Source organism: Heloderma suspectum, chromosome 16, assembly GCF_057233095.1.
Source record: "Heloderma suspectum isolate Gila_16-S chromosome 16, 16-S_ref, whole genome shotgun sequence".
NCBI lineage: Eukaryota > Metazoa > Chordata > Lepidosauria > Squamata > Helodermatidae > Heloderma > Heloderma suspectum.
In genome coordinates, this window is record NC_139473.1 from 5,630,414 (window position 1) to 5,655,785 (window position 25,372).

General features: G+C 45.3%; 1 protein-coding gene across 1 annotated transcript in view; it reads left to right on the forward strand.

Moving 5' to 3' along the window:
• Positions 1-25,372, forward strand: part of LOC146334899 (uncharacterized) — a 112,716-nt gene that overhangs the window by 83,491 nt on the left and 3,853 nt on the right. The window contains exons 25-30 of the mRNA XM_084823321.1: positions 927-1,088; positions 2,292-2,455; positions 6,604-6,785; positions 16,240-16,297; positions 21,330-21,482; positions 25,036-25,236. Of these exons, the coding sequence (XP_084679447.1) occupies positions 927-1,088; positions 2,292-2,455; positions 6,604-6,785; positions 16,240-16,297; positions 21,330-21,482; positions 25,036-25,236 (920 nt within the window). The remainder of the gene's footprint in view (positions 1-926; positions 1,089-2,291; positions 2,456-6,603; positions 6,786-16,239; positions 16,298-21,329; positions 21,483-25,035; positions 25,237-25,372) is intronic.

The window sequence follows — 25,372 nt, forward strand, 5'->3', positions numbered from 1 at the left end:
AATTGCTAGGATTCTCCAAATGTCATCTTACTGCTCAAATCGTAACCAATTCCTGTTCGCAATCATTGCTCGCTCTGTGCAAAAGGGAAAATTGCGCAAACAGTGCTCAAACATGAGATTTGTGCAAATTTCTTCAAATTTGTGCAAATTTCTCCAAATTTGTGCAACTTTCCTAATCTGCACAACTTTCCTCCATAGACCAAAGTGGGCCTGATTCAGTCTGCAGGGAAATTTGCGCAAATAAGGAAGCAGCACAAAACCGAACCGGGAAAGTGGCACAAATCGAACACGAACACGTGTCCGACAATTTACGAACATTTTCAGAGGACACGTGCTCGCAGTCGGGACTTTGAACATGGCATGCTTGCATGTTTTACCAGCAAAAATGAAATACTCATGCATCCCTAGTGAACTGAAATTAACCACAGTTGCAATAATATATATAGTGTACTTTTGAACATTCAGTAGCTGTGTGTGTGTGCGCGCGCGCGTGTGCGCGCTAAATATTTTTGTTATTGTTCATCTGTAATTGAATAGCACTAGGTCATTGATGCACATGAAACCAGACTTCCCCAGCCTAATGCGTCCAGATGTGTTGGACTGCAACTCCCTTCATTCCCAATGGCCATGCTAGCTGGGAATGATGGGAGTTGCAGTCCAACACACCTGGAGGACACCAGGTGAGGGACAGATGCAGCAGACTCTAGTGGTTAGTCAGAGCATCACTAAGAGCGCAATCCTATGCATGTTTAGATGGAAAAAAATCCTACAATTCCCAGCACTCCCCAGCCAGCATGCAGGCTGGGGAACGCTGGAAGTTGTAGGATCTTTTCCCATCTAAACATGCATAGGATTGCACCTTAAGTGGTTCTTGTCCCACTACTACTACTATTACTTCACATTTTTTAATTCGTTGTTTCATGCAGTTCCGCTCGATCAGCTGGAAGCCTGGTGCATAAAGAAGTTAGACGAGGGGGGAGATTTGTCACCACAGCATCTTCTAAAGTGCATCGACATACATCGTGCAGTCCGCTATCGGCAGGAAGCTGGCCTCTGCATCCATATCAAGCAAGCGTTTGGGCTTAAAGGTAGGTGCAGAGGCTGAAAGAACAAGATTGGTGGGGGGTTTCCCCCTTAAAATATACGAAGCAATATTCAGGCTACGTTTCAAAGCACACAATGTAGTAACTATATTGAAGCTCAACAGATCTGGGTCTGGTCAGTACCTGGAGAGGAGACTGTCCAGGAACCCCCATGAAACAGTTGAATTCCATGGAAGAAAGGCGAGATACAAATGTAACCATTTATCAAATAAATACAAGTGGGGTCTGTGACAAAATGTTGCAGCATGGTGTACACCTGTTCACTGTCCCAGTAAGTTAGCCATGCCCTCTTCCACAATATTCCTTCCCATTCCCCCTCGCACTTGGTTCCCCCCATCCCCAAATAGTCAGCCAGCATTCCATACCCGCTGAGCATTCTCAGTCCTCATTGTACTGTTTTCAGAGTTCTTATGTTTTTTTTCCACCTAAAGCCTGTTTGTACTTCTGCAAACATTGGGGTTCTCCCAATCCTGCCAATACCTCCCTCTGTGCGTGAGTGGTCTCGTTTTGGCTGCCTAAGCAATGGGCACTCGCACCTGAACTTCAGAAATAGAGAGAATGATTGCTTTCTATAATCTCTTGGACTGGTGGAATTAGAAGGTTTATTAGTTCAGCCATTCCTTCAGTGTTCTCCAACTTGGTTCCCTCCAGATATTTTGGACTTCAGCTCCCATCAGCCTCAGCCAGCATGGCCAATGATCAGAAATGCTGGGAACATACATAAACAAGAAGAGCCCTGCTGGATCAGACCAAGGGTCTATCTAGTCCAGCATTCTGTTCACACAGTGGCCAGCCAGCTGCCTATGGGAAGCCCACAAGCAGGACACAAATGCAGCAGCATCCTCCCGCCCATGTTCCCCAGCAACTAGTATACTTAGGCATACTGCCTCTAATCCTGGAGGTAGCATAGAGCCAGCAGGACTCATAGCCACAGATAGCCTTCTCCTCCATGAATTTGTCCAGTCCCCTTTTAAAGCCATCCAAATTGGTAGCCATCATGACATCTTATAGAAGTAAAGTCCATAGTTTAACTATGCGCTAGGAATTGTAGTCCAAAACTTCTGGAGGGCACAAGATTGGGGAAGCGTCCGTAGAGGAAGTATAGCTGAAATTAAGCTTTTCTGGTTTTTTCCTGTGTGTGAACCTTTGAATACTGGGGTTAACACACCGTTTTTTCCCCTCCAAAAGCTGATGGTTATTATGTGAATGCACTGGCCAGAATCTTTAAGGGGGCTGCAAGCATGCACTTGCCTGAGCTACCACAACGCTGGGGAGGAGAAGAAAAATTCTTGATGAGGCAACTTGACTTCGCAAGCCTACAGAGATCGCCACGGTGGACTGACCTGTCTGTGGTATGCAATAGCTGTGATTCCTGGGTGGGGTTGGGAGAGACAGACATTTGTCCTGTAAATGGTTAGAACAGCCTGCAGGAACAGGTAGCAATTGATTCAGCTGTTCACATGAAAGGAAATAGCTACGCCTGCCATTGCTTGGGAAGTTTTTGCCCATGCCATGAGGGTCTTCCAAGGGGGGACACGCTAATTAATTCAGTTGGATGGAGGGAGCAATCCTATGGCAGCTAGTCAATGGCTAGATGGCCATAGGATATGTGGTTTTCCGGGAACTGAACTTGGAGCCTGCGCTCTGAGGTTGGTTCCCGGAGAACCGACTTTCCCCCCTCCCACACTGCCTCACAGGCAGTGTGGAATGGCCCTGTGCTTCGCGCTTGGAAGAGGAGTGTGGAGCGGCCAAAACAGGGTGTTCCTGGGGGGCGTTCCAGGGCGGGGTAGGTGAAAATTCCAGTACGACACATCCTATGTGTCATCTGGCAGCCTCCTCCCCCACTCTGCCTTCCCGTGGCTAGACAGCCGATTTCGGCTGTCTAGCTCCAAATGCAGGGCAGGAGAAGCGCAGAGGGAACGATCCCCTCCGTGTTTCTCCTGCCCTGCATTGGATAGGCGGTCGCCTCCGAGTTTGGAGGCAGCTGCCTATCCCCATAGGGTTACAGCGTAAGTGTCCATTTTACTGCAGGAAGAAGCCCTTCAAATGGGCCAGTCTCATGGAATGGATATAGATTTTTTTCCTTCTAAAAAATCACACCAAGGGGGCATCAAGTATGTCCTGGGCAGGAAGAATGAGTAGATTCAGGAGTGGAAAGGCTTTGCAAAAGGTATCTAGTGCAGTCTAGACTTTTTGAGGTTTGGGTTCTGTACTGATTCTGTGTGTGCAATTATTACTGCCTGTTTTGGTTGCCTTTCTTTTCCCAACTAATGGATGTTGTTATTTTTAAAAACAAACAACCGACAAGACTTCAACAGATGTCGATCATAGAATCATAGAATAGTATAATAAGACCATAATAAGACCTATAAGACCATCGAGTCCAACCCCTGATCTTGCAATAGAATTTCTTACTGGCTGGGGAAAGAATTGTGGAATAGTCCAAAATTTCCTTCTGCTCCTGCCTTGCAAACACTGTTCCTTCCCATGCCATCTACATTTTCACTTCCTCCGTCCCAAACGTTGTGACCCTAGAACAATAAAGAGTCTTATAAGGCTGGCAGATTTATTGTAGCTTAAGCTTTTGTGGACTCTAGTCTGCAAAAAGTCAACCTATGAGTCTTTCAGCTGCCACCAGACGTTGTTGATGCAAAACCTGGCTAATCTTCTGGGAAATGTGCCCTTATTGATTTCCCAAGCACCTTTTCATTGAACCTGGCTCCATTAACCTCACCTTGCTATCCGGGCTCAGTTCTTTGTACCTAGGATTCAAGCAATGAATTCTGGTATGGAAACAGGATGTGCAGTACAGGGAACCTAGTACTGGAAGGGTTGCTAGAGCCAAAGGAGAGCGCTCAAAAGTGAGAACTGGAGCTGGATGTGAAGCTAGAACTAAGACATAGGGTCACAAGAGCTGGAACTAAAGGCTTCCCAAAGGAAACCTAAACAGGAACTGTTATCCCAGCATAAGTCTACAAGAGAGCGAGAGATTTATATCTGCTGGACTATGTTAACTGGTTCAGAGGTTGGAATTAAGGATCCCTTTGTGTAAGCAGCACTTTCCCTTCAGTCTGCATAAAACTGGAGCATATGTACAAAATGAAGCTTTTAAAAGTAAACCTTCTCTGAATATTGCCGGGGGCGGGGGGGAGTGAAAGACGTATACCTCTACAGCCAGCTCCTCCTCTTCCTGGTTATCTGCTAGATTACCTGGTCCCTCTTGGCTTCTCCCTCCTCTTGAGCATACCCTCTCACCGGGGAGACCTCTGACGGGGGAACCTCCTGGCGGCAGAGGAAACCTCCTCTGGATTTCCCACCGGGTCCACTGCTGTCTCAGCTCCGGCAACCCTGGGGCGAATCGTGGGTTGAGGCTGGGTGTGTGTGACATGGAGGGGAGGAATCATGGGTTGAGGCTGGGTTTAGGGAGGGGTTTCAGGGCCCCCTAGCAATTTTCCCTTTGGACAGGGTAACTCTCCAAAATGGGCCACTGTGCTAGGGTTTTCCACAGGGTCCTGTGCCCACTCCTTGGATGAGATCTCCTTAGGGCCAGGCGGAGTCTGGATGCTTGCTGGGTTGTTTGCTCGCTCGCTCGCTCACTCTCTCCTTTGTGCTACCCAGCTGGATTGCCCTCTGTTTGGTCCATTGTACCCCCAAAGCTTCCATGGCCCCCTGTTTTTCTCAGCCTGGCCCATTGGATAGCCCTATAGCCTTGCCAGCTTTAGAGGCCTAGCTTTTTATGTGAATGCATGACAAAGAAGCTTGCTCCAGCCCCCAAACCAAAACACCCTTATTCGCAAAATGAGCAGTTAACAGGTCAGCTTTCTGAAATGTACCGCACGGTTCCTGCTGTTTATGACGCTCCTGAAACATCCAAACGTCTGTTGTGTGCAGGACTCTTAACTGCGGAGAACTGTTCCCTGCAACAAAGGAGAGCCAGATTGCTCATTGGATTTCCTGCACAAGATTAAAGCTCAGGACTGATGATTTCAAGAGGTGGTTTGATAGAATTTCATCGTGCATTTAGTTCAGGGGTGTTGAACCTCTTTCAGCCTGAGGGCAGAATTCAGTTTTGGAGAAGCTCTTTGGGGCCGCATTTCAGTGGTGGGTGGGGCCAAGGGCAAAGGAGATGGGGGCAAAATGCCAAAAATAGCAGCATATTTTAGCTTAACACTCTGACTGCCAGTAACTAAAGCCTTAGGAGAGGCATCTCAACCTTTCAGAATGGGGAAAAACTGCACAAAAGTCAGGAAACCACCAAACAATCAGGAGAAAGGGGGTGGCACCAGTTGAAAGGGGTGTGGCCCTCAGGGGAACCACAGAGGGCCGGATTAGGACCACAGGCAGACTGAGTTTGGCCCATGAGACTGATGTTAAACATCCCTGATTTAGCTATTCTGGAGTATGCTGTTACCAGTCAAGGTTCTCCTCTCCTATCTTCTCTCCTTAAATTCATCATCTTCATCATCATCTTCTTCATCATCACCACACCATAACCTGGCCATAATTTTCAATAGATATCCATGTGGTTATCCATGCTATGTGGTTATCCAAGATTACTCCATGCTAGTCTTCTTACGTGTTATAATTTCCCCGTGACTAAGAAGACTTTCTGTTTACTTTTTTAAATTGTTATTGTTATTTATTGTCCTGGGATTTATTTTCCCTATATAAGACATGCCTTAACAGCCAAAGATGGAGTTCAGAATAAGGGTGAAGACAGGCATAATATTCTTAGAGCAATGGGGCTGGTTTGGAAGCACCATCATCTTGTTCAGTCCAAATGTACCTATTCCTCTCCAGGGGTCAGTTCTGAAAAACTAGTTCTGCGAGTTTGGAAATCACTTGTGGAGGGTACTGATTGGCTATTGACAGCTATGGGTTTGCTGGTTGGTTAGTCCCGGCTGTGGGGATTACTGATTGGCTAGTGCCTATAATGTCACCACTGTACAGTCATACACCCTGCAAATTCCTGTTTTGTCACTGTTTTTGAAATGCATGCAGGGTGTTGTTATTGTTATTGTTATTATTGTCATTATGGCTCAAGAGGCTTATTTTTAAAATGCAGAAAAGAAAGGATAGATTTATAAACACATAAATGCACACCTGTCATTAAAAATGTTTAAAAGAGACTGCCTGCCTGAAGTGGAGAGGAAAGCAATGTTAGCAGCTGCTCTAGCATTCGCCTTGATTGTATGTTTGCTCGCAAAGGGAGCTGCAATCCAGGATTATTCCATGGGTGAAGAGTCTGTTGTGAACATTGCTTAAATGCTTGTGTCCTTTTTCACCCTTTGAGGTAAATATTTTCCCCAATTAATTTCCCCCCACATCTTTGCAGAAGGGGGAAAAAGTAGAATTGGAAGCTTGGAATGTTGCATTTCCGAAACACCTCTTGGCTTCCCTCATTCCCATGTCATTGTATTGAACCTTTTAAAATATTCCTTGGGTTTGGTACACCTGTTCTTTGCTTTGCATGTGTCTAAATGCCTGTGCCTTGTTGTAGGTTTTACATCCTTATCTCGACGATCACAGTGTTCTGCTAGTCCAAGTATATGGGTTGGATGCTATTTATATCCCAGATCCAAGTGGACAGAGGCCGGGCGAAATAGCTCCACGTTTTGGTCAGGCCCTCGAGCTTAATGCACACTCACAGTTGGGGTGGTCAGCTCTTCCACTCTTTGACAGGTGAGGTCAAGAAAATAAACCTCACTGTGTTTGGTTTTTTAGACTTTCTAGACTATCCATGTTTAGTGAGAACTATGTCCCATTGTTTTCAATACGGCTTATGATCTAGTAGGTGACCATGGGATTGCAGCCTTAGCTGTTAAAAGAGTAACACATGAAAACTTGCGTTTTACGTGTTACTCTTGAGCCATGCGGTGTTACTGTGTTTTATGCCTATGTACACCAGTTGCTGGGGAACTTATCCAGCAACTGGCCAATATCAGAGGCAGCACGTCTGTGTACACCAGTTACCGGGGAACATAGGCGTGAAGGTGCAGTTGCACTCCTGTCCTGCTTGTGGGTTTCCTGTGGGCAGCTGGTTGGCCAATGTGTGAATGGAATGCTGGACTAGATGGACCCTTGATCTCATCCAACATGGCCCTTCTTAGGTTCTTATGTGTTATTCTGAGCCCTGCTGAATCAGACCAAAGGCCTATCTAGTCCAGAATTCTGTTCCTGAAGTGGCCAACCAGATGCCCCAGATGGGAACCCCAAAAGTAGGACATGAGTCCAACAGCACCCTCCTGCTCGTGTTCCCCAGCAACTGGCATACGGAAGCACACTGGAGTTAGCATATAGCCATCATGACTAGTAGCCATTGATATCCATGAATTTGTCTAATCAACTTTTAAACCCATCCAAGTTTGTGGCCATCCCTACATCTTGTGAGAGCAAATTCCATAGTTTAACTTTACACCATGTGAAGGAGTCCTTATTTTTATCTGTCCTAAATCCCCCACCATTCAGCTTCATGGGATGACCCCATTGGGTTCCAGTATTATGAGAGAGGGAGAACAGTGCCTCCCACCCTATCCACTTTCTCCACATTATGCATAATTTTGTATACCTCTATCATGGCTTCCCCTACTCACCTTTTTTCTAAGCTAAACATAAGTTGAAAGGGCCCTAGCGGGGCCAGGCAGACACTCTCAAAGCCAGTTGCAGGGGCATGGGCAAGTCCTTCCAGGCATTGCACACCACCAGATGGTGGTTCAAGTGCAAGCAGAGGTTCCAACAGCAGCCCAGGTCTAGGCAGAACCCTGGACAGCTCTGAGCGGAGCTCGGGCCGGCTCCAATTTTGCTCTAGGAGCAGAAAGTTCTTGATTGAGGTTTCCATAAAGCTGAGACTTAAATCAGGCTGCAGTTGAGTCTGGGTGGTTGAGTCTGGGTTGTGGATGGGTGAGATGGGCTCCTCATGCTCTGGGGGCTTCTGGGGGAGCGGAGTCATCCAGGGTCGGTTCTGCCTAACTTAGAAGGGAGAAACCTCCTCTGGTTGCTATTGTTAAACAAAGCAGAGTCAGAATCCCTGCAAATCATCCGGTGATCTGCCACTAGTTTTTGACCTACCTTCTGTCTACCCCTCCAAGTGTCAGCCAGGAGTCTGTGCGTGATTGCCAGGTGCCAAGACAAGGGGGTGGTCACTGTAAAGCAGAGATAAGGAATGTGCGGCCTTCCAGATGTTGTTGGACTGCAACTTCCATCATCCGTCATTGGCTGTGCTGTCTAGGGCTGATGGGGGTTGTAGTCCAACAGCCTCTACAGGGCTGCACATTCGCCATCCCTGATGTAAATGCCGCTTCAGAACACTTTGAACAATCCTGATCAATGAGACGCAGCACTGAAACCATCCATGTTGCTATTGTAGGTACCAAACTTCAGTAGTAAAATTTACAGTGGCTCAAAATGCCATTTAAAGAGGAGTGGGGGGAAAGAATCCACTGGAGTGTCAAATATCTGGATGGGTTATCGCTGCATCTCCATTTGAATGTTAAGCTATCTAGGGGGAGAAGGAGATATATTTACTGTTCAGTGTGCCATTTTTCAGAGCACAAAACGTCAATGCTTTATTTCTGGAACAGCTCCCATAACTGTCCTCTCAGAGACAGAATTACCTCCCAGATGAAACAGAGAAGTTCAACAGAGAACACAGAAGACAATCACAAATTTATTAATTTATTTCTATACTGCCCAATAGCCAAAGGTCTCTGGGTGGTTCACAAATGTTAACATCACGAAGTACCATGTAAAACAATACAGAATATGAAAGCTTAAAACAACAGTATAAAAGTACAACATAGCAGCAATGCAGGGATTTACGATACAGATTTAAAACAGCAAAGCTAAAAGACTAGAGTGCTAAAATGCTGGGGAAATAAAAAGGTCTTCACCTGGCACTGAAAAGTGTACAATGTAGGTGCCAGGCAAAACTCTCTAGGGAGCTCATTCCACAGCTGGGGTGCCACAACAGAAAAGGCCCTCTTCCTGGTAGCTACTTGCCTCACTTCCTTTGGCAGGGGCTCCAGGAGAAGGACCCCTGAAGATGATCTTAGAGTCTGGGCAGGTCTATATGGGAGGAGACAATTCTTCAGGTAGCCTGGCCCGAAGCCATTTAGGGCTTTGAACGTTAATACCAGTACTTTGACTCAGGCTTGGACATGGACTGGCAGCCAAATGTTGTAGCTGCCCTTGGGCGGGCAAGGCAATCAGGTGTTACCTGCTGTTCTTTCAGAATACTTGCAAGGAGAATGGACTGTGGGTGTTCTCTTCGTACCACAGCCATGAGACAACGTACATAAGAGCCCTGGTGGATCAGACCAAAGGCCTCTCTAGTTCAGCATTCTGTTCCCACAGTGGCCAACCAGGTGCCCCAGTGGGAACTCCGCAAGCAGGACAGGAGCTCAATAGCACCCTCCTGCCCCTGTTCCCCAGCAGCTGGCATACAGAGGCGTACTGCCTCTGAAACTGGAGGTAGTATATAGCCATCATGACTAGTAGCCATTGGTAGCTTTGTCCACCATGAATTTAGTCATCCAAGTTGGTGACCATTGCTACATCTTGTGGTAGCACATTTCATAGTTTAACTCTGCGCTTTGTGGAAGCTCTTCCTTTTGTGTGGCCTGAATCGCCCACCATTCAGTTTCATGGGATGACCCCAGCGGGTTCCAGTATTGTGGAAGAGGGAGAAAACCTCCTTATCTGCTTTCTCCTCTATCAAGTCCCCCTGCCCTTACTGGTTTTTTTCTAAGGTAAAGAGCCCCAAACGTTGTAACCTTTCCTCATAAGGGAGTTGCTCCAGCCCATTGATCACTTTGGTTGTCCTTTTCCAGCTCTACAATATTCTTTTTGAGGTGTGGTGATCAGAACTCTACACAGTATTCTAGGTGTTGCCACACCATAAAGCCAGTATGATATTAGCAGTTTTGCTTTCAATTATTTCTCTGATTACGCCCAACACAGAACTCACCTTTTGCACAGCAGCCGCACACAGGGTTGACATTTTCATTGAGCTGTCAGAGGAATAAACTGTCATGCTTCCCTATCATCCTCCTGGACTGATGGGTTGCACAGCACTTTTATGGATCCTAGACCTGCCTCTCCAAAGCACCCAATCTGAGACTATCTTCCTGACTCAAATGCATGTCACGTCAGGTAGCAGTGGTCTAACCTACAGACCAATTCTTTCAGAGCTTTCCAGGGCTAACGTGGAGATCTGAGCATGGTTTAGGGCTAGATCAGTTGGGGGTTGGAGGGTCTCTTTAAGTTACTATGGCTGCAGACCACCATGTGATAATTCAAGTAGTTATAAATGGAATCAGGTAGAGGTAAGATTTTAGCACGCATCATCAAAATCTCTTAGGGAGCAGTTCTTTTGATTGCACCCTTGCTGCTCAGAAGCCGCTGAACTCGGAGGCTTCTGAGATTCCTATGCCCAGCTGGGCTGAAGCTGGCAGGGCTGGAGGAGTGGCGGTAGCCATCTTCGCCTCCACGTCCTCCGTCTTTGGCGATTTTCGCTATTCGGGCTCCTGAGCCTGTCTAGCAAGGGCGCTTTGGAGGCAAAGGAAAGGAGGTGGGAAGAGGCTCAGGATATCTTGTACCCTGGCCTCTCTAATGTCTTCCGCTCCCCGCCCACTGGAACACTTCCGTTCCTCCTCCTCCAAGGTCACTTTTCCTAGCTCACAGGGCAGCTGGTACTGGTCTTTCCATGCCAGCTGCGAGGAGTTGGGGGGGGGGTCTGATCGCAAACTCCCCCTTCTGAGGTCAGAGAACTGTCTCTGACTTTGGAAGGAGTTTCCATGCACTCTTATGGTCTGTGGGACCATAGGATTGCTCTCTCCAATGCTGGAAGTGTTAAGTTACATACCTTGCAAGGAAAAGTCCACATTTATCCAACTACGTTTGCATTACTTGAGGATGTGTGATAAGACATAAATGGAAGAATTGGTTAAAGCTTTCAAAATAATCTGAGCATCCCTTCGTTTCCTGTTTCTCAAATATTTCTGTAGTGTTTTTTTGTTTTTTGTTTTTTTTAAGTTTTCGTCTTTTTTACTGGATATTTTCAAGCATTGGGGCGGGCGGTGGGGGAGGAATCATACAAAGAGTAGTAAATTCATATGCATGAAACTGACTGCAAAGAGCAATTAGTCCTTCATTAATATGCAAATTTGGTCCAATGCAAATTCATCTATGGATGCGGTTTAAATATGCAAGCCGGTCTTGCTGTGCTAGAAAACCCAGATGCTTTTATTAACTTTGAAATTGAGGGATTTGGTTAATGATATTGTTGACAAGAAAAACTTGAATAAATTTGACGACTGCCGTCTTCCATATTAGCAGAGGCCTGTGGAAAAAAAATCCAAGTAAAGTGCTAATTTTATTTGGTAATTTTCCTATTATCAAACTAGGAATAAATGTCAAATATGAAGTAATAGTGTTAGATCTCCTAATGTAGTTATCCCTAGACCTAAAAACATTCCCCAAGATACAGCCACTTTTTCTTAAAAGTTTGTTTTTATCCGGAGGGCAAAGCCATCTGCATAAACTCTATGAATAGCATTCTGCCTGGAGATTTAATATTGGGAAGTTAGATCATTTTCATTTGGAGGAAATACATGCGCCTCAGAATTTTAAAAGATGCCAGAACTTTTACAAGTTATTCTTATCAGCAGTTCCTTCTATCCCTTTGTTCTGGAATTGTCAGCTTTTTCTTCACTAATTTTATAGAGAATCAATAAGATGATGTTGGCTACTTTTTGCCACCCAGTGTTTTTCTGTGTTGTTCTCCCATGATTTTTCAACACCATCCTGTCCAGTGGAACATAGGAAACTGCCCCTCCAGTTTGGCCTCAGTTGACTTTTTTACCTAGTGCACCACTAAAATTAATCTCCAGCTTTGTTAATATAAGGACTCTCATGTTTCTCTGCACTTCTGCTTTATGCCACCTTGGGAATCTGTGTGTGTTTGCGCAGGACGTGAGGCAGATCAGAGGTACAGCCAGCCTTTGTGTTTTCAGAAAAGGAGATCAGCCATTGTTCCTGCTTCCCAAAATGCATTGCTAGGTATAATCTGATACTTGCAACGCCTAATTCATCCAGACTGCAAATCTCTGTTTTGAGACTGGATCTCTCTAAACTGCAGACCTCAGGGCCATGACACCTGGCCAATTTTTTTAGGCTTTGTTTCCTCCCCTGTCCCTTGCTTTTTTGCCCAATGAAGAGTTCTGGGGAACTCAACACATTGCATGATTTTGTGGAATTTTGGTTGGTCATAATAAAGGTATTGCTTGACTCTGGATTTTGGTTTTTCCCCCCCTCATGGATCAACATGGCTACCTTCGTTTAGTTTTTATTAGTATTATTAGTATTAATAGTATTATTAGTATTATTATTCCAGGTCGGGTTCTTTAACCCTCTAGCCCAATATTATTTCCTCAGTGTTGTTTCGTCTGCCTGAGACCCTCATTCTACAGGGTCTCAGGCAGAAAGTGTGTCCGTTCCTGATCTCTGGAGACACAAGTGAGTGGACCTAGAACCCTTTGCAAAGCATAAGTTTTACCACAGTTGAATGAGTCTGTGACTGTGTAATAGATTGATTGATTGATTGATTGATTGATTGACTGACCATGGAACTATAGGTTTACCCCCCACCCCGCCCGTGCAGTAGCTAATGTGTTCTCCTTTTTGGTCTTCCATTGTCTCATCTTAAGCAGTAATCTGCTTGGAGTTTTTTACATGGTTTGCCCCAGGGCAATGACTGCCAGGATTATTCTAGAGCCCTTCTCACATCTAGAGCCTTCGTCGTTTGTATAATCCGCCCAGAAAAGCCTTGTTATTGGACAGATAAAAAATATCAGAAATAAATATCAGAAACTCTTTTTCCTGGAGGGCCACTTTGACAAGGAAGTGCTGTGTGTGTGTGTGTGTGTGTGTGTGTGTGTGTGTGTGGTTCCAGGCTCCAGTTTCCTCCATGCCACCTCAACATCCCTGCTGCCAAATCCCTTTGGCACAGATGCTTCTCATCCACAACATTTCTTTCTCTTTTTTTTGCCTCTGGAATAGGAAATTTGAGGGGCCAGTTTGGGCTTAAAGGCTGCCAGTTGCTAACCGTCATGACCTCTAACTGCAGTATTCCTAGGCAATCCTTTAGAACAGGGGCAGGCAACCTTCTTGGCCCCATGGGCACATTCAACAATTGGAGAAGCTGTCCTGGGCAACACCATAAAATGCTTGCCAGAGGAGGTGTGGCTAATCACAAAAGAAAGTAACCTGCCCTAAAGCCTGTGAACAAGGTAGAGGTGGGGTCTGAGCCCCAACACATGAAGCAACACCTTTGAACACACCATTTTTAATTTTTGTGAACCACCCAGAGAGCTTCAGCATTGGGCAGTATAGAAATTAAATAAATAAATAAATAAATAAATTTATTTTCAGGGCCAACAGAAACCAGTTTCACAGAAGGCAAACCTTTTCTGTCCCCACTACGTTCTGCCAGCCAACTCATTCCCCCCATCTCTTTTTTCTCTCTCTCACTGTGGATCACCACCAAAATTGGGAGGGTTAAGGCACTAAGAAAGGTATGTAGGGGCACACTGGTTTCATAGAATCATAGCGTTAGAAAGGGCCTACAAGACCATCGAGTCCAACCCCCTGCTCAAGTGCAGGAAGCCTGATTCCCAGGCGGTCTCCCATCCAAGTACTAACCAGGGCTGACCCTGCTTAGCTTCCAAGATCAGGCGAGATCAGGCACATCCAGCCCTTAGCTCATGATGCTTGCATGCATCACATTGCCTACCCTTGCTTTAGAATTGGGTCGGCAAGTACCTCTTCATTACAACACCTAAGAGGGGAAATGCAATGGAAGCAACAAGACTTTGGAGACAAATTCAAAGTTTGGACATGACGCTGAGTATACCACAGCCTGAGAGATACTTCTGGAGTAGGGTGCGCCATGCCTTCATTTGCAAAGCTGCTGAAATCGAAAACTACCCGAGGAGAAGTGAATAGATTATGGTGCTCCCTGGATGGCCATTTGATTCCCGTGGCTTCTTGGCACAGCTGTTCGGGATATAAATCCTGACAGTCAGAAATAGTTAGTTTCTAAATCCTCGATGTGCTACGCTAGGCAAAGAACCTTTGGAACAGTTAAGACAGCCCAGGTGGCGGGGTGTGTGTGTGTAATGGGGTCTCTGCAGCAGGTTTAGCTCTATAGCTCATGGCTATGGTATTTAAAGTTGCAGATGTAAGCATCAATTGTGGACCAAGGCTGTGCATACTCTGCACTTGAAAAATAAAAGATCTGCACGGACGGAAATTCTGTGAAGGGGCTGTCTCAGTAACACAAACAACCCTTTACTCAGCAATATTTTGGGGTGCCAATGGAGCAGTTTTAGGCAGAAATGGAGTTGTGCCTCAGCAGGATCAGCGTGAGATGTTTTGAGGCCTGAAGTGGGGGTTCTCAGTGACGCTGGGGCTATCAACGCAACATGCTGGAGTGTGGGTTTGTTGAACTGGGGGTTGTTGTTGTGGGTTAGCATATTGTCTGAACCCAGGACAGTTTCTGCAGGGTGGCTTGTTAACTATGTAGGGTGGTTTTTTAACCACCTTGAACAACCCAACAACAAACTATAGGGTTGCAAGGTGGCTTGTTCGAGAAAAATAAGTCACACTGCATGGTTAACAAGCCACCCTGTGGAAATTGTCCTGGGTTCAGACAACACACTAACCCACAGTTCAACAACAACCCACTGAGTGTGGGTTAGCAGGTTGTGCGAACCCGGTCATTGTGTGCGCCCCCCACCAATTAACACAGGGCATAAGGAGAGCGTCTGTGTTCTTGTGCAACTTCTGTTCATTTCAGTGAGCCTTGGACTCACAAGCATCTTACTTCTGAAGGACCGCCTAGAGAGGCTGCAGTAGCGGTCATGAGGGTTAGCAGCCAGCAGCTTTTAAACCCAAACCGCCCCCCGCAATTTCCAATCCCAGCTGGTGCCCCTTTGGCCCAATCTCTGCCAGAGCTGAGCTGCAGGGGCAGCCATCAAGGGAGAACCAGGAGTCGGAGCTGAACAGACTTCCATGTATACGTGTGTAGACTCAATGATCATCTTCAGAGACCCTCTTCCAGGTGCCCCACCAAATGAGGGGAGGTGCGTGGCCACTATGGTGAGGGCCGTTTCAGTGGTGGCTCCCTGTTTGTAGAATGCCCTTGCCAGAGAGGCTCACCTGGCATGACATTGTGGTCTTTTGGGCCCCAACTCAAGACCTTTTTCTTTTCCCCTACTTTTCCCCCTTCTGTTTTGTTTTTTGTTTTTATTTTTTTTACTGTGTTTTTAGATCTTTACATTGCTTCTGGATTTTACTCTGGTTTCATCCTCTTTTAAACTTGTAAGAGTTTTATGTTTTATTTATGTTGTATTTTATGGTGGTTTTTTAAAAAGAATTATTTCTTTTTTAGATGTTAACCACATTGATATGAAATTCACCTGAATTTACCATGTGCCACAGGGGGCTTACCGTGTGGGATTTGAGCAGTGGAGGCCGATGGCTCTGAGTTTTGGAGAGCTGTAATCCCATTCTGGGAAGCAGTGTGGACAGCTCCTTTAATGTTCCCAGAATGGAATCACGGCCCCACCAAAATCCAAGCCATCCGCCTCCATTTTATTTGAGTGAAACTGGCTAGGGAGGGGAGGAGAGAAAGACGCTGTTTGGGCTAGTTGTCCAGCTCTCTGGCATTGCCCAGCTCTCTTCATTGTGGCCTCTAAACCCAACTCTCTGCATGCTTTCCATTCAGCAGGCTTGAGGAAAAATATAACAGTATGATAATAGTAATAACTTCAGGGGTTTCTTTCTGCTAACTTTATCACACACACACACACACACACACACACACGCACACACATTCAGGAGATTAATAACCACTCCTACTGGCTTGGAGTTTATTAGCTCAAGGAGTATTTATTACCTCATAAGCACAAAAGCCCCTCTGGTAACCATCTAATTAAACTCCAATTCGGCATATGCATTATTGCCGGGGGGTGGGGGTGGGAGCTGTATTAATAGCAAAACTTCAGAAGAAAAGATCAGGAAATTGAGATTGCACATTGGAGTCATTTCTTATTTCACACTTTGTTTTGTTTTGCAGAAGCTGTGTGAGAAGTGGGGTGCATAGCGCACCGTTGTTTCAGGGTGTGCCAAGCGGCGTAAGTACTGACTAAAACAAGGAGTGATTTTTTGCATAAGGCTGCGAGATGTAGGGAGGGGAGCTTTTGAATTACAGCATTTTTTTTAATGTTCTCTTGGTGGGAGCGGACACCCTCTTGGCGAGGTTTGTCAAAGTCCTAGCTTGAGCATTCTCCATTACTGTCAGGATATAAATGTAACAAAGTAAATATTGAGCTAGACAAGTAGGCTTTGGGCATCAGAGGTTAATCAAGTGACACTTTAGTTGATTAACCACCGGGGCCAAAATATTTTGTTGATTGATCTTGCCCAGAAGTGAGTAATATGCCCACCAGGTGTTGTGGCTGACAGCTCCCATGAGTCCCAGCCAGCATAGCCAATGGTGAGGGATGATGGGAGCTGTGGGTGGAAACATCTGGAGGATTACAAGTTGCCCACCTTTGGCTATAGCTATTGAACCGGTTAAATCTTGTGGCCCTAGTCACTAGATGAGCTTAACATGATTCGTGTGCACTTGCAGAGTTCATGCTGCTTCTGGCGAATATGCAGAATTTGGGTGTTCAGTTTCTCTGTCTTGGCGACGGACCAGCGTCCCTGCCTGTACACCCTCGCGTAAAATCTCATCACACCATGTGTGCACGATCCTCTCTGCCTTTCTTGGCATGAGTTCCTCCAAGAGCTGGCAGCGCTAATTTTATTCTCTTTTGTCCTTTTCTCCGTGATGTAATACTGCAGTTGGCATTTGCAGGATCCATATGTCAAGTTGTGGAATGCCTCCTTTGCATGATTGGGGTTGTTTTTCTCACTCGCCTTTTGTGCATGACCTCCTGGCCGTCGATGACACAAGCGGGTTATTGTGACTGCAATACCGCAGTTTTCATTTGTTTTTTTAAATGTCCCTGGATTCATGTTAGCCTTTTTATTATTTCTACGGAGAGAGAGAGAGAGAGAGATCTTTTATTGTAACGCTACCAACATGCTTATCATTATGACCGACAGATTGTGTATGGAGGGAGAGCCTGTACATTTCAGCAAGTGATCCTTTTGTGGGTGTCTGTAAAATGGATGCATTGCACCCTTCACATGGACTCTGCCATTGACAACTATGTTACCCAGTACTTTACTTTCCCCCAGTAGCACTTAATAGCCCTATGGCAGGGGCGGGCAGAAGGTAGATTAGGTTCTACTGGTAGATCTCTGCACGATTTGCGGTCAGCCGGCAAAGCTTTCTAACTCTTAGCGATAGCAACAGTTAGAAAGCATCTCATCCCCCTAAATTAGGCTGCTGAAATGAACAAAGCTTGGGGTAACCAGGAGTGAGTTTTTGTGAGAAAGGACTGTGAGCTCAGTTCAGTTCTGGTACTCAAAGCAAATCGCTAAGCTCAGGGCCAGCGTCAAGGTTTGACATGGTTGGGCACCTGCCGAGGGCCCACGCCCCAGCAGGGGCCCACTGACAAGAGCTCCCTGGTCATCCTCCTCTTCACCATCACAGCTAACTTGTGCACCTGCCTCTCGCTCCAGCATGGGCAACGGTGGTGGAGAGGAGGAGGAGGAGCGGGAGATGCCACTGCCAACCTTCCTGTCAAACGAGCTAACGATGATGAGAAAGAGGAGGAGGAGCAAGAGCAGCTGGCGACAATGATGGTAAGGAGGTCGACTCACCGAGGGAGCGGGCCCACAGAGGGTGTCTTGCCCGAGGCCTTCAAAATCCTTGAGCCGGCACGGCCTGGGCTCAGAACTTGTGCTCAGAGGCACCCTGTTCTTCTTTTTGCACCTGGCTCTAGTTGGTGGATCTTGGGGGTTCTAGTAAAAAAAGTAGATCTGAGAAGCCTGACGTCTGCTGGCCCCTGTTCTATGGACAGGGTGGTGTATTCCCTTGCTGCCTGTACCAGGCAGCATGGGGGCAGGTGAAACAGCCCTGACAGCGGGCGGCTGCTGTTCAAGGATGCCAAGTGCTCCTGCTTTGCCATCTCCCCCACTGTGGTTTTTAAATTGTGTGCTCCTTGCGGCCAGAAAGGTGCCTATTTTTTGCTTGCAAATCTCTATAAAATGTCACGAGCCCTGATGGTGCTGTATAACTCATTAGTATTGAAATTGTACATTAACATATGATACGTGTGTGTGTGTGGTTTTAACTATGCAGTATCAGTGAATTTGCTCTCTTTAGATTAGGCTTTCCCAACGTCTTGCCTTCCAGGTGGGTTGGACTACAAATCCCACAATTGGCCATGCTAGCTGAGGATTGTGGGAGTTGTAGTCCAGCACATCTGCAGGGCACCAGGTCTGGAAAGGCTTCTTTAGATATTCCTCATCAGTTCCTAATTCATTCTAATTGTCTGTAGTACAGGACAGTATCTGATATCACATGGGCAGATGGAACGGCATTCTTTCCACTGGACTGAGTGACAAACTTCTGCAAAGCACCATCATGTTTATGGGATATTGCTGCAACAAGCTTTTTTTTTTATTGCCCCAGATTTATTACTGTGGTGTCAAATAAAACCTGACGGCCTCAGCAATGTGAACAGTGTTGTGTTTCATGCTATGGATGCAACCCGAGGTTTTTTTTGTGTTGTCACATTTATAAGCTACCCTTCCTTCCAGGAGTAGCTGATGTAAGGTTATCTAACGTTTATCCTCACAAGAACGTTGTGAGGTAGACCAGTAAGCAAACCAGTAAGTTTTTAAACAACCCTGTAAGCTTAATGCCTAAGTGTAGATTTGAGCTGAGGTTTTCCCCCTGCCCCAGCAAAATTGATCTCTCTAACCACTACACTGCACTGCATAAAATATTTAGAGCAACTATCCAGCCAAAGTTAAGTTCTTTCTGTCCAGTGCAGTATAGTAGTTAGAGTATTGGATTAGGACTGGAGAAACCTGGGTTCTAGTCCCTGCTCACTAATGAAGCTAACTGGGTGACTTTGGGGCAGTCAGTGACTCTCAGCCTAACCTACCTCACAGGGCTAGGATAAAATAGAGGCTGAGAGGATAAAATAGAGAGGAGGAGAAGGAGAATAGGGGGGATATAAATGTAACAAATAAATACATAAATGTCAGTGCAAATGACTTAAATGCACTGAAACTGATGGGAGAGAAAAGGGCTTAACTTTTGCTCGATTGTACCTACAGGATATAGCACTTAATGGAAAAAATCAAAATATTGTTCACAAACATTATCTTAGCAATTCTTACAGCAGTCCTATGAGGGAGGCTGATATTATTATCCTGAGGGTGGCTCTGTGGAAATTGTAAGCAGGGAGCTCCTATTCATATCTCTTCACCACTCTTCTACAGCACCATCCTGCATGTTGTTTAACACTGGGAATGTGTTAGGTGCTGTGCAGAACTTGACATCTCCAGCAAAGTTTGGGAAAGACCCCCTGTCTGAAACCCTGGAGAGCCGCTGCCAGTCAGTATAATCCACCCTTCCCCAATCTGGGGCCCTCCAGATGTTTTGGACTTCAACTCCCATCAACCCCAACCAGCATGGTCAATGGTCAGGAATCTTGGGAGTTGTAGTCCAAAACATCTGGAGGGCCCCAGGTTGGGAAGGCTGGTGTATACTGAGCTAGAAGGACCCATGGTCTGACTCAGTATAAGGCCGCTTCCTGTTCCCCTAGCCCCTTGCAAGTAGAAACTTAGCTTAGCAGAAGAGTTGTATGTGCGTCTTTTTATGAATCTGGGAGCATTCAAAAATAGCTTATCCCCCCTGCAGATCATCGATATGGTACAGTCCCCTCTCTCACCACTTCCCCTTCTGATTCTGCCTTGTAGAATTCCAGCCTTAAGGAATGGTTCAAAGTTAAAAGTGTGGTGCGGAGGAAAGGATGTGTCCAAGTAATTGCAAGGATGATTCATTAAATTTATGTGTCACTTTCCACCGCAAAACAGTGTTGCAGCTTACACACACAAATACAGACATCCATACTTAATATAGCAGAAAATAACCAAAACCAACATAAACCTTGTTACAACAGCTTCACTGGCTACCAGTCTGTTTCCGGACAGAATTTTAAGTGCTGGTTATGACCTAAAAAGCCCTAAACACCTTGGGACCAGGCTACCTGAAAGACCACCCTCTCCCATATGAGCCTGCCTGGGTCTTAAGATCTTCAGGAGAGGCCTTTCTTTTGAGATTGCTGCCTTCAAAGGTGCGTTTGGCAGCGATGTGAAAGAGGGCCTTTTTGGTGGCCGCTCCCAGGCTGTGGAACTCACTGACGAAAGAGGCTAGGTTGGCTCCCTTTGTGGAGTCCTTCTACCGGCAGGCAAAAATTCAAGCAGGCCTGTGGTGTGTAAGCAGGTTTGTTGGGTTGGATGCTGTTTTTATTCTGATATTGTTGTATCTTTAACTGTGTTTTAATGCATTTGATTTATTACTGTTTTAATCAAGTTTTGTTTATGATTATAAGCCGCTTTGAGTGCCATTTTTCTTGATCGAAAGACAGGGTATAAATAAATAAAATAAGCAGCAAATAAAAATAAGCAGCATAAAAACATAATTTAAAAATGATACAATATGAAAAGTATTGGTCCACAACACACAAAAATCTCTCCCCAGCCTAGAATGAACACCACAAAAGTAGCCCACAGTAATTGGGCTAAAACTAATGTCCAAATGCCTGGGGAAATTAGTATGCCTTTGCTTGGCACTGAAAAAGGTGACATTGTCGGTGCCACCTGAGTTTTCTTGGGAAGAGAGTTTCATAAAGAAATGGCCTGTTCCCAAACTGCCACCCACTAAACGTCTCTTGGAGAAGGGACACAGAGAAAGCCTCTGGAGCTGACCTCGTAGGTTTCGTTTGGGGAGAGGTGGTCCTTGAAGTATTGGGGTCCCAAGCCATGGATACAGGAGAGGAGAGGTTACATGGCAAGAGAAAGTGAAGAAGAACTGTAGCCATGATGTGCACATTTCTCAGTGGAAGTATGGTCTCAGGGTGCACCTGGTTATCAAAGCAATGGCCCTTGGTTCAGGTAACCCCGACATATATTGTTTTAATCGTAGTGCTTTGGACTTCCGTCTCAAAGGTATAATATTTTCAATCTGTTTGCAAGGAGTTTCTTCAGAACATTCGCTCCCGACCTGTGAAAGAGGTTATGGCTGAAGGTTTGCGGAACAAGAGGCTGAAGCTTCTAGCGACGTATGGCAGCATTGTCATCGAGCTATGGGATGGCCATTATTTTGATGACGACCGTCACGAGTTGCCTGTAAGTTTAACATTTGGTGCAATGATAGATTCATGCAGCCATTCCTGTGCTGGGCAGCTTCTTGCGTGCGTCTGTCTGTTTCTTCTTGTCGCTTATTTTTTAGTTTGCATCTCATCTTTCAGCATGAGTTGCTCTCAAGTTAGCTCAGCCGTCCCCAACCTGGCATTCCCTGGATGCGTTGGGGTTTCAGTTCAACATATCTGGGGGACACCAGGCTGGGGAAGGCTGGGCTAGCTAACAGAGCCAAACAATCGCTTCCACCTGTTTTGTCCTCACAACAACCCTGTAAGGTAGGTTAAGCTGAGAGGTAGTGACTGCCTCAAAGTCACCCATTGAGGTTCTCATACAGAGAATTGTACCAGGGCAGCCTCCTCTGGTTGGGTGACGTGGGCCTCACAGGAGCCTTTAATTTAAAGGCTATACCTGATGGCCCGCCTCTCCCGAAATGAACCTACCTGTATTCTATGTTCAGCATCTAAGGTCCTTCTTTGGGTGCCTCCTCTGAGGGAAGCTCGGAAGGCAGCAACGAGGGTCCTCCTCAGTGGTGGCCCCCCATCTGTGGAACGATCTTCCCGATGAGGTCTACCTGGCGCCAACACGGTTATCTTTTCAGCGCCAGGTTAAGACCTCTCTCCTTTCCCAGGCATCTGGCAGCACATGATGAGTTTTAATTGGTCCTGGATGTGACTTTAGTTATGACTGACTGTTCAAAGTTGTTTTTAGTTATAAGTTGTTTGTGTATATTGTCTGTGTGCTTTTATGTAAATGGCTTTTAAACTTTGTATATTGTATTTTAATGTTTTAACTTCTGTAAATTGCCCAGAGAACTTCGGCTATGGGGCGGTATAGAAATGTAATAAATGTAATAAATAATAATAATTTAGGGTTGGGGGACTGGTGGTCTGCAGATGTGGCTGCACTACAATTCACATCAGCCCCAGCCAGCACAGCCAATGGTCAGGGATGATGGAAGTTGTATTGGAACCACATCTAGAGCTGAGCTTTAATTCTTTATTTTCTCTCAACAAATAGCAGCTCTCTCATGACTGGCACACAGTTTGGGCTTTACTCTGCTGCATAATAATACTATTAATTCATAAATATTTATTTATTTAAAGCATTTTTACCTTGTTCTTCAGTTGAAAAAAGGCTCCCAGAGCAAAAAAACAGTCCCTTACTGCAGGCTTAGAATCTAAAAGACCCAACACAAAAGGAAAAGGGGAAGGAGAGGGAAGAGGAAAAAAGCAACACAGGGGAAGCTGCCTTATACCGAGTCCATCTAATCCAGTATTGTTGATGTTGACTTACAGTGGCTCCCCAGGGTTTCAGACACAGATCTTTCCAAGCCCAAGCTGTTGATGCTGGGAATTGAACCTGGGATCTTCTGCATGCAACGCATGTGCTCTACCACTGAGCTACAGCCCCTTCCCTCAGGCACCAGTTGTTAAAGTCAGATAGTAGTTCTTATAATGACCATCTGGAATAAAAACAGTTTAGGGAGAGGAGCTGCTGGATGGAGTGGGTCTTTCAGCAGAGCTGATGGAGTGTCCCTGTTTCCCACCGCTCCCTCTGCTGCAGCCTGATGGAATGGCTGCTGGTGGTGACAGTTGAGGGAGGAACCTGATGGAGCCAGTCTTTCAGCAGGATCCTGCTTCCCAGCTTCTCATCTCTCCCTCTGTTTTAGCCTGATATTATTATTACTATTAGTAGTAGTAATTCTAATAATGAATAAAACTGTTTTATCATCAATTTAATGACCAAAAATCAGAGCTGGGGTGCAGAGAGAGGGTGCTGGACTATTTTTAATATGCTTAATTACATAAGAACATGGCTGGGAACAGTGTGAAGTTGAGTCAGTGAAAAAAAGAGACACTCTTATTGGGCTCAAGGGTACAGGAAACTGCCTTTTGCATTAGCGAAAAACTAGGCTACTTAGTATGTAAGAGTTTGATTTCTTTTTGTAGATGGTACTTTAGGGGGTCTTAAAGGATGCTCAAAATGAGCAGCTTCTGGCATCCTGTAAGGGTTCTTTTAACCGCACTAACAACGAACGCTCAGACATTGGCCCTAACTTATTGCCAGTCCATAGAGGCTTGTGGTTGGCTGTTAGGATCTTTGTTTTTGTCTTTTTCCCTTCAAATTAAACCACATAAATTATTATGAGAAAACTGTGTGTGACAACACCAAAGCATTCATCCATGTTCAACAGCTAAACGGGTAGGTCCATAGAAATACCTCCTTTACGAGATTGGCATAAAAAAATGGGGCGTTATGATCACTGACAAGGGATTGTGGCCAGTGTTAGTCCTACTTACAGTGGACTCATTGACATGAATGGTACCTAACTTAATTATGATTAACGTAAGTCCCATTGATTTCAATGGGTCAACTCTAAGTAGGGTAACATTGGATAAAACCCAAGCTAACTTCAGTGGAATGGAGTTGAGTTGGAAAAACAAATTTGTTTTAAAGAATGGCATCTTTTAATCCCATATTGGAACAACAAATATAAAGATAATGAAGTTAAAGCTCAAATGCTGTGTTTACTGTAATGTTATGTCTCGTATCAAATGTTAATAGTACCATGTGCAGTGGAGGCTGGTGGCTCTGATTTCGGTGGGGTGGTGAATTCATTCTGGGTTTCAGTCAGAACCAGCCAGAATCTCTGAAGAGCTGTTTGAGGTGCTGAACCTTAGCCCCAAAGTAGGTTTAGCACCTTGGATGGTTCCTTTGGCATTGTGGCTGGTTCTGACTGAAACCCAGAATGGATGCACAGCCCCACTGAAATCAGAGCCACCAGCCTCCACTGATCAAGTGTCAGAAACCAGTCCTATTATTTGTTGTTGTGAATCTTTGTTTGCTTTTTGCTCAATCATACTGAATTTTTAAGTTTTAAATGTTTAATTGATATAATGTATTACTGATGATGGGAAGAAGCTCTAAGGCCAGAACATCTAAGCCCAGAGGGCACGTTTGCATGGAATGGTATGCCTGGATTCTGGAATATCCTGGTTTTTCATGATTGAGCTGTGTGCTACTGCACCTCCCACTAGTGCAAGTAGGTGAACAAAATAAAAATTATCTGTTTAGCGTGTTACCCAGAATCCTGGCTTGTTGTTCCCTTCACAAGCCAGGATTCATCAACCAAGAACAAACCTTGGTTTGCTGTTCTGGCTTGGAAAGAGAGCCAGGAGCCAGGATTGCCACCTCAGACAGGCTAAACAAACCATTTCTTGATGTATTTACCCACTTACACTAGCAGGATGGATCCAAGCAGGAGGAAACAGGCATATAGCAGCTCATACATGGTAAGTAAGAATTCTCCAGACTCCTGGCTTATGTGAATGTAGCCAGTGAATCATGCAGAGTAGGTGGGTGATTTGGTCTCAGATGAGCTTTTTATTTAACATATTTTCTAATGGCATACTACAGTGCCCTGGCCACAGTTTGGGAATTGTAGTATTTTTTTTAAAGTATCCATGTCAGAGTGTATACATAGAACTATGATGTACTAACTTCCTAGAGTTTACCTTTTCAAATAATGTTAATGTAGGTTCTAAATGACCTCCTAACCATCGACAAAAAAAGGAAGTTTTTGGCAACCCAAGCAAGCAAGAGGGGCAAGGACATGTCACAGCTTGTTCTGAAAACACTGGATAAAAAAATTAGAAAACTGGGTCGCAACAGCCTTGAATATCAGCAGCAAGAACATTTTTACAAGCAAGCAATGGGGAATGCCTTTTACAATATTGTGGTAAGTGCAGAAACAGTGAGCACATATAATATACTGCAAAGCTTTCAACATTTATTTGATATATAATAGACAGAGAAATTTCAACTGCTCTGGAGATTTCAGGGTCAAACTACACAAGATGTTCAGTGCATCTTTG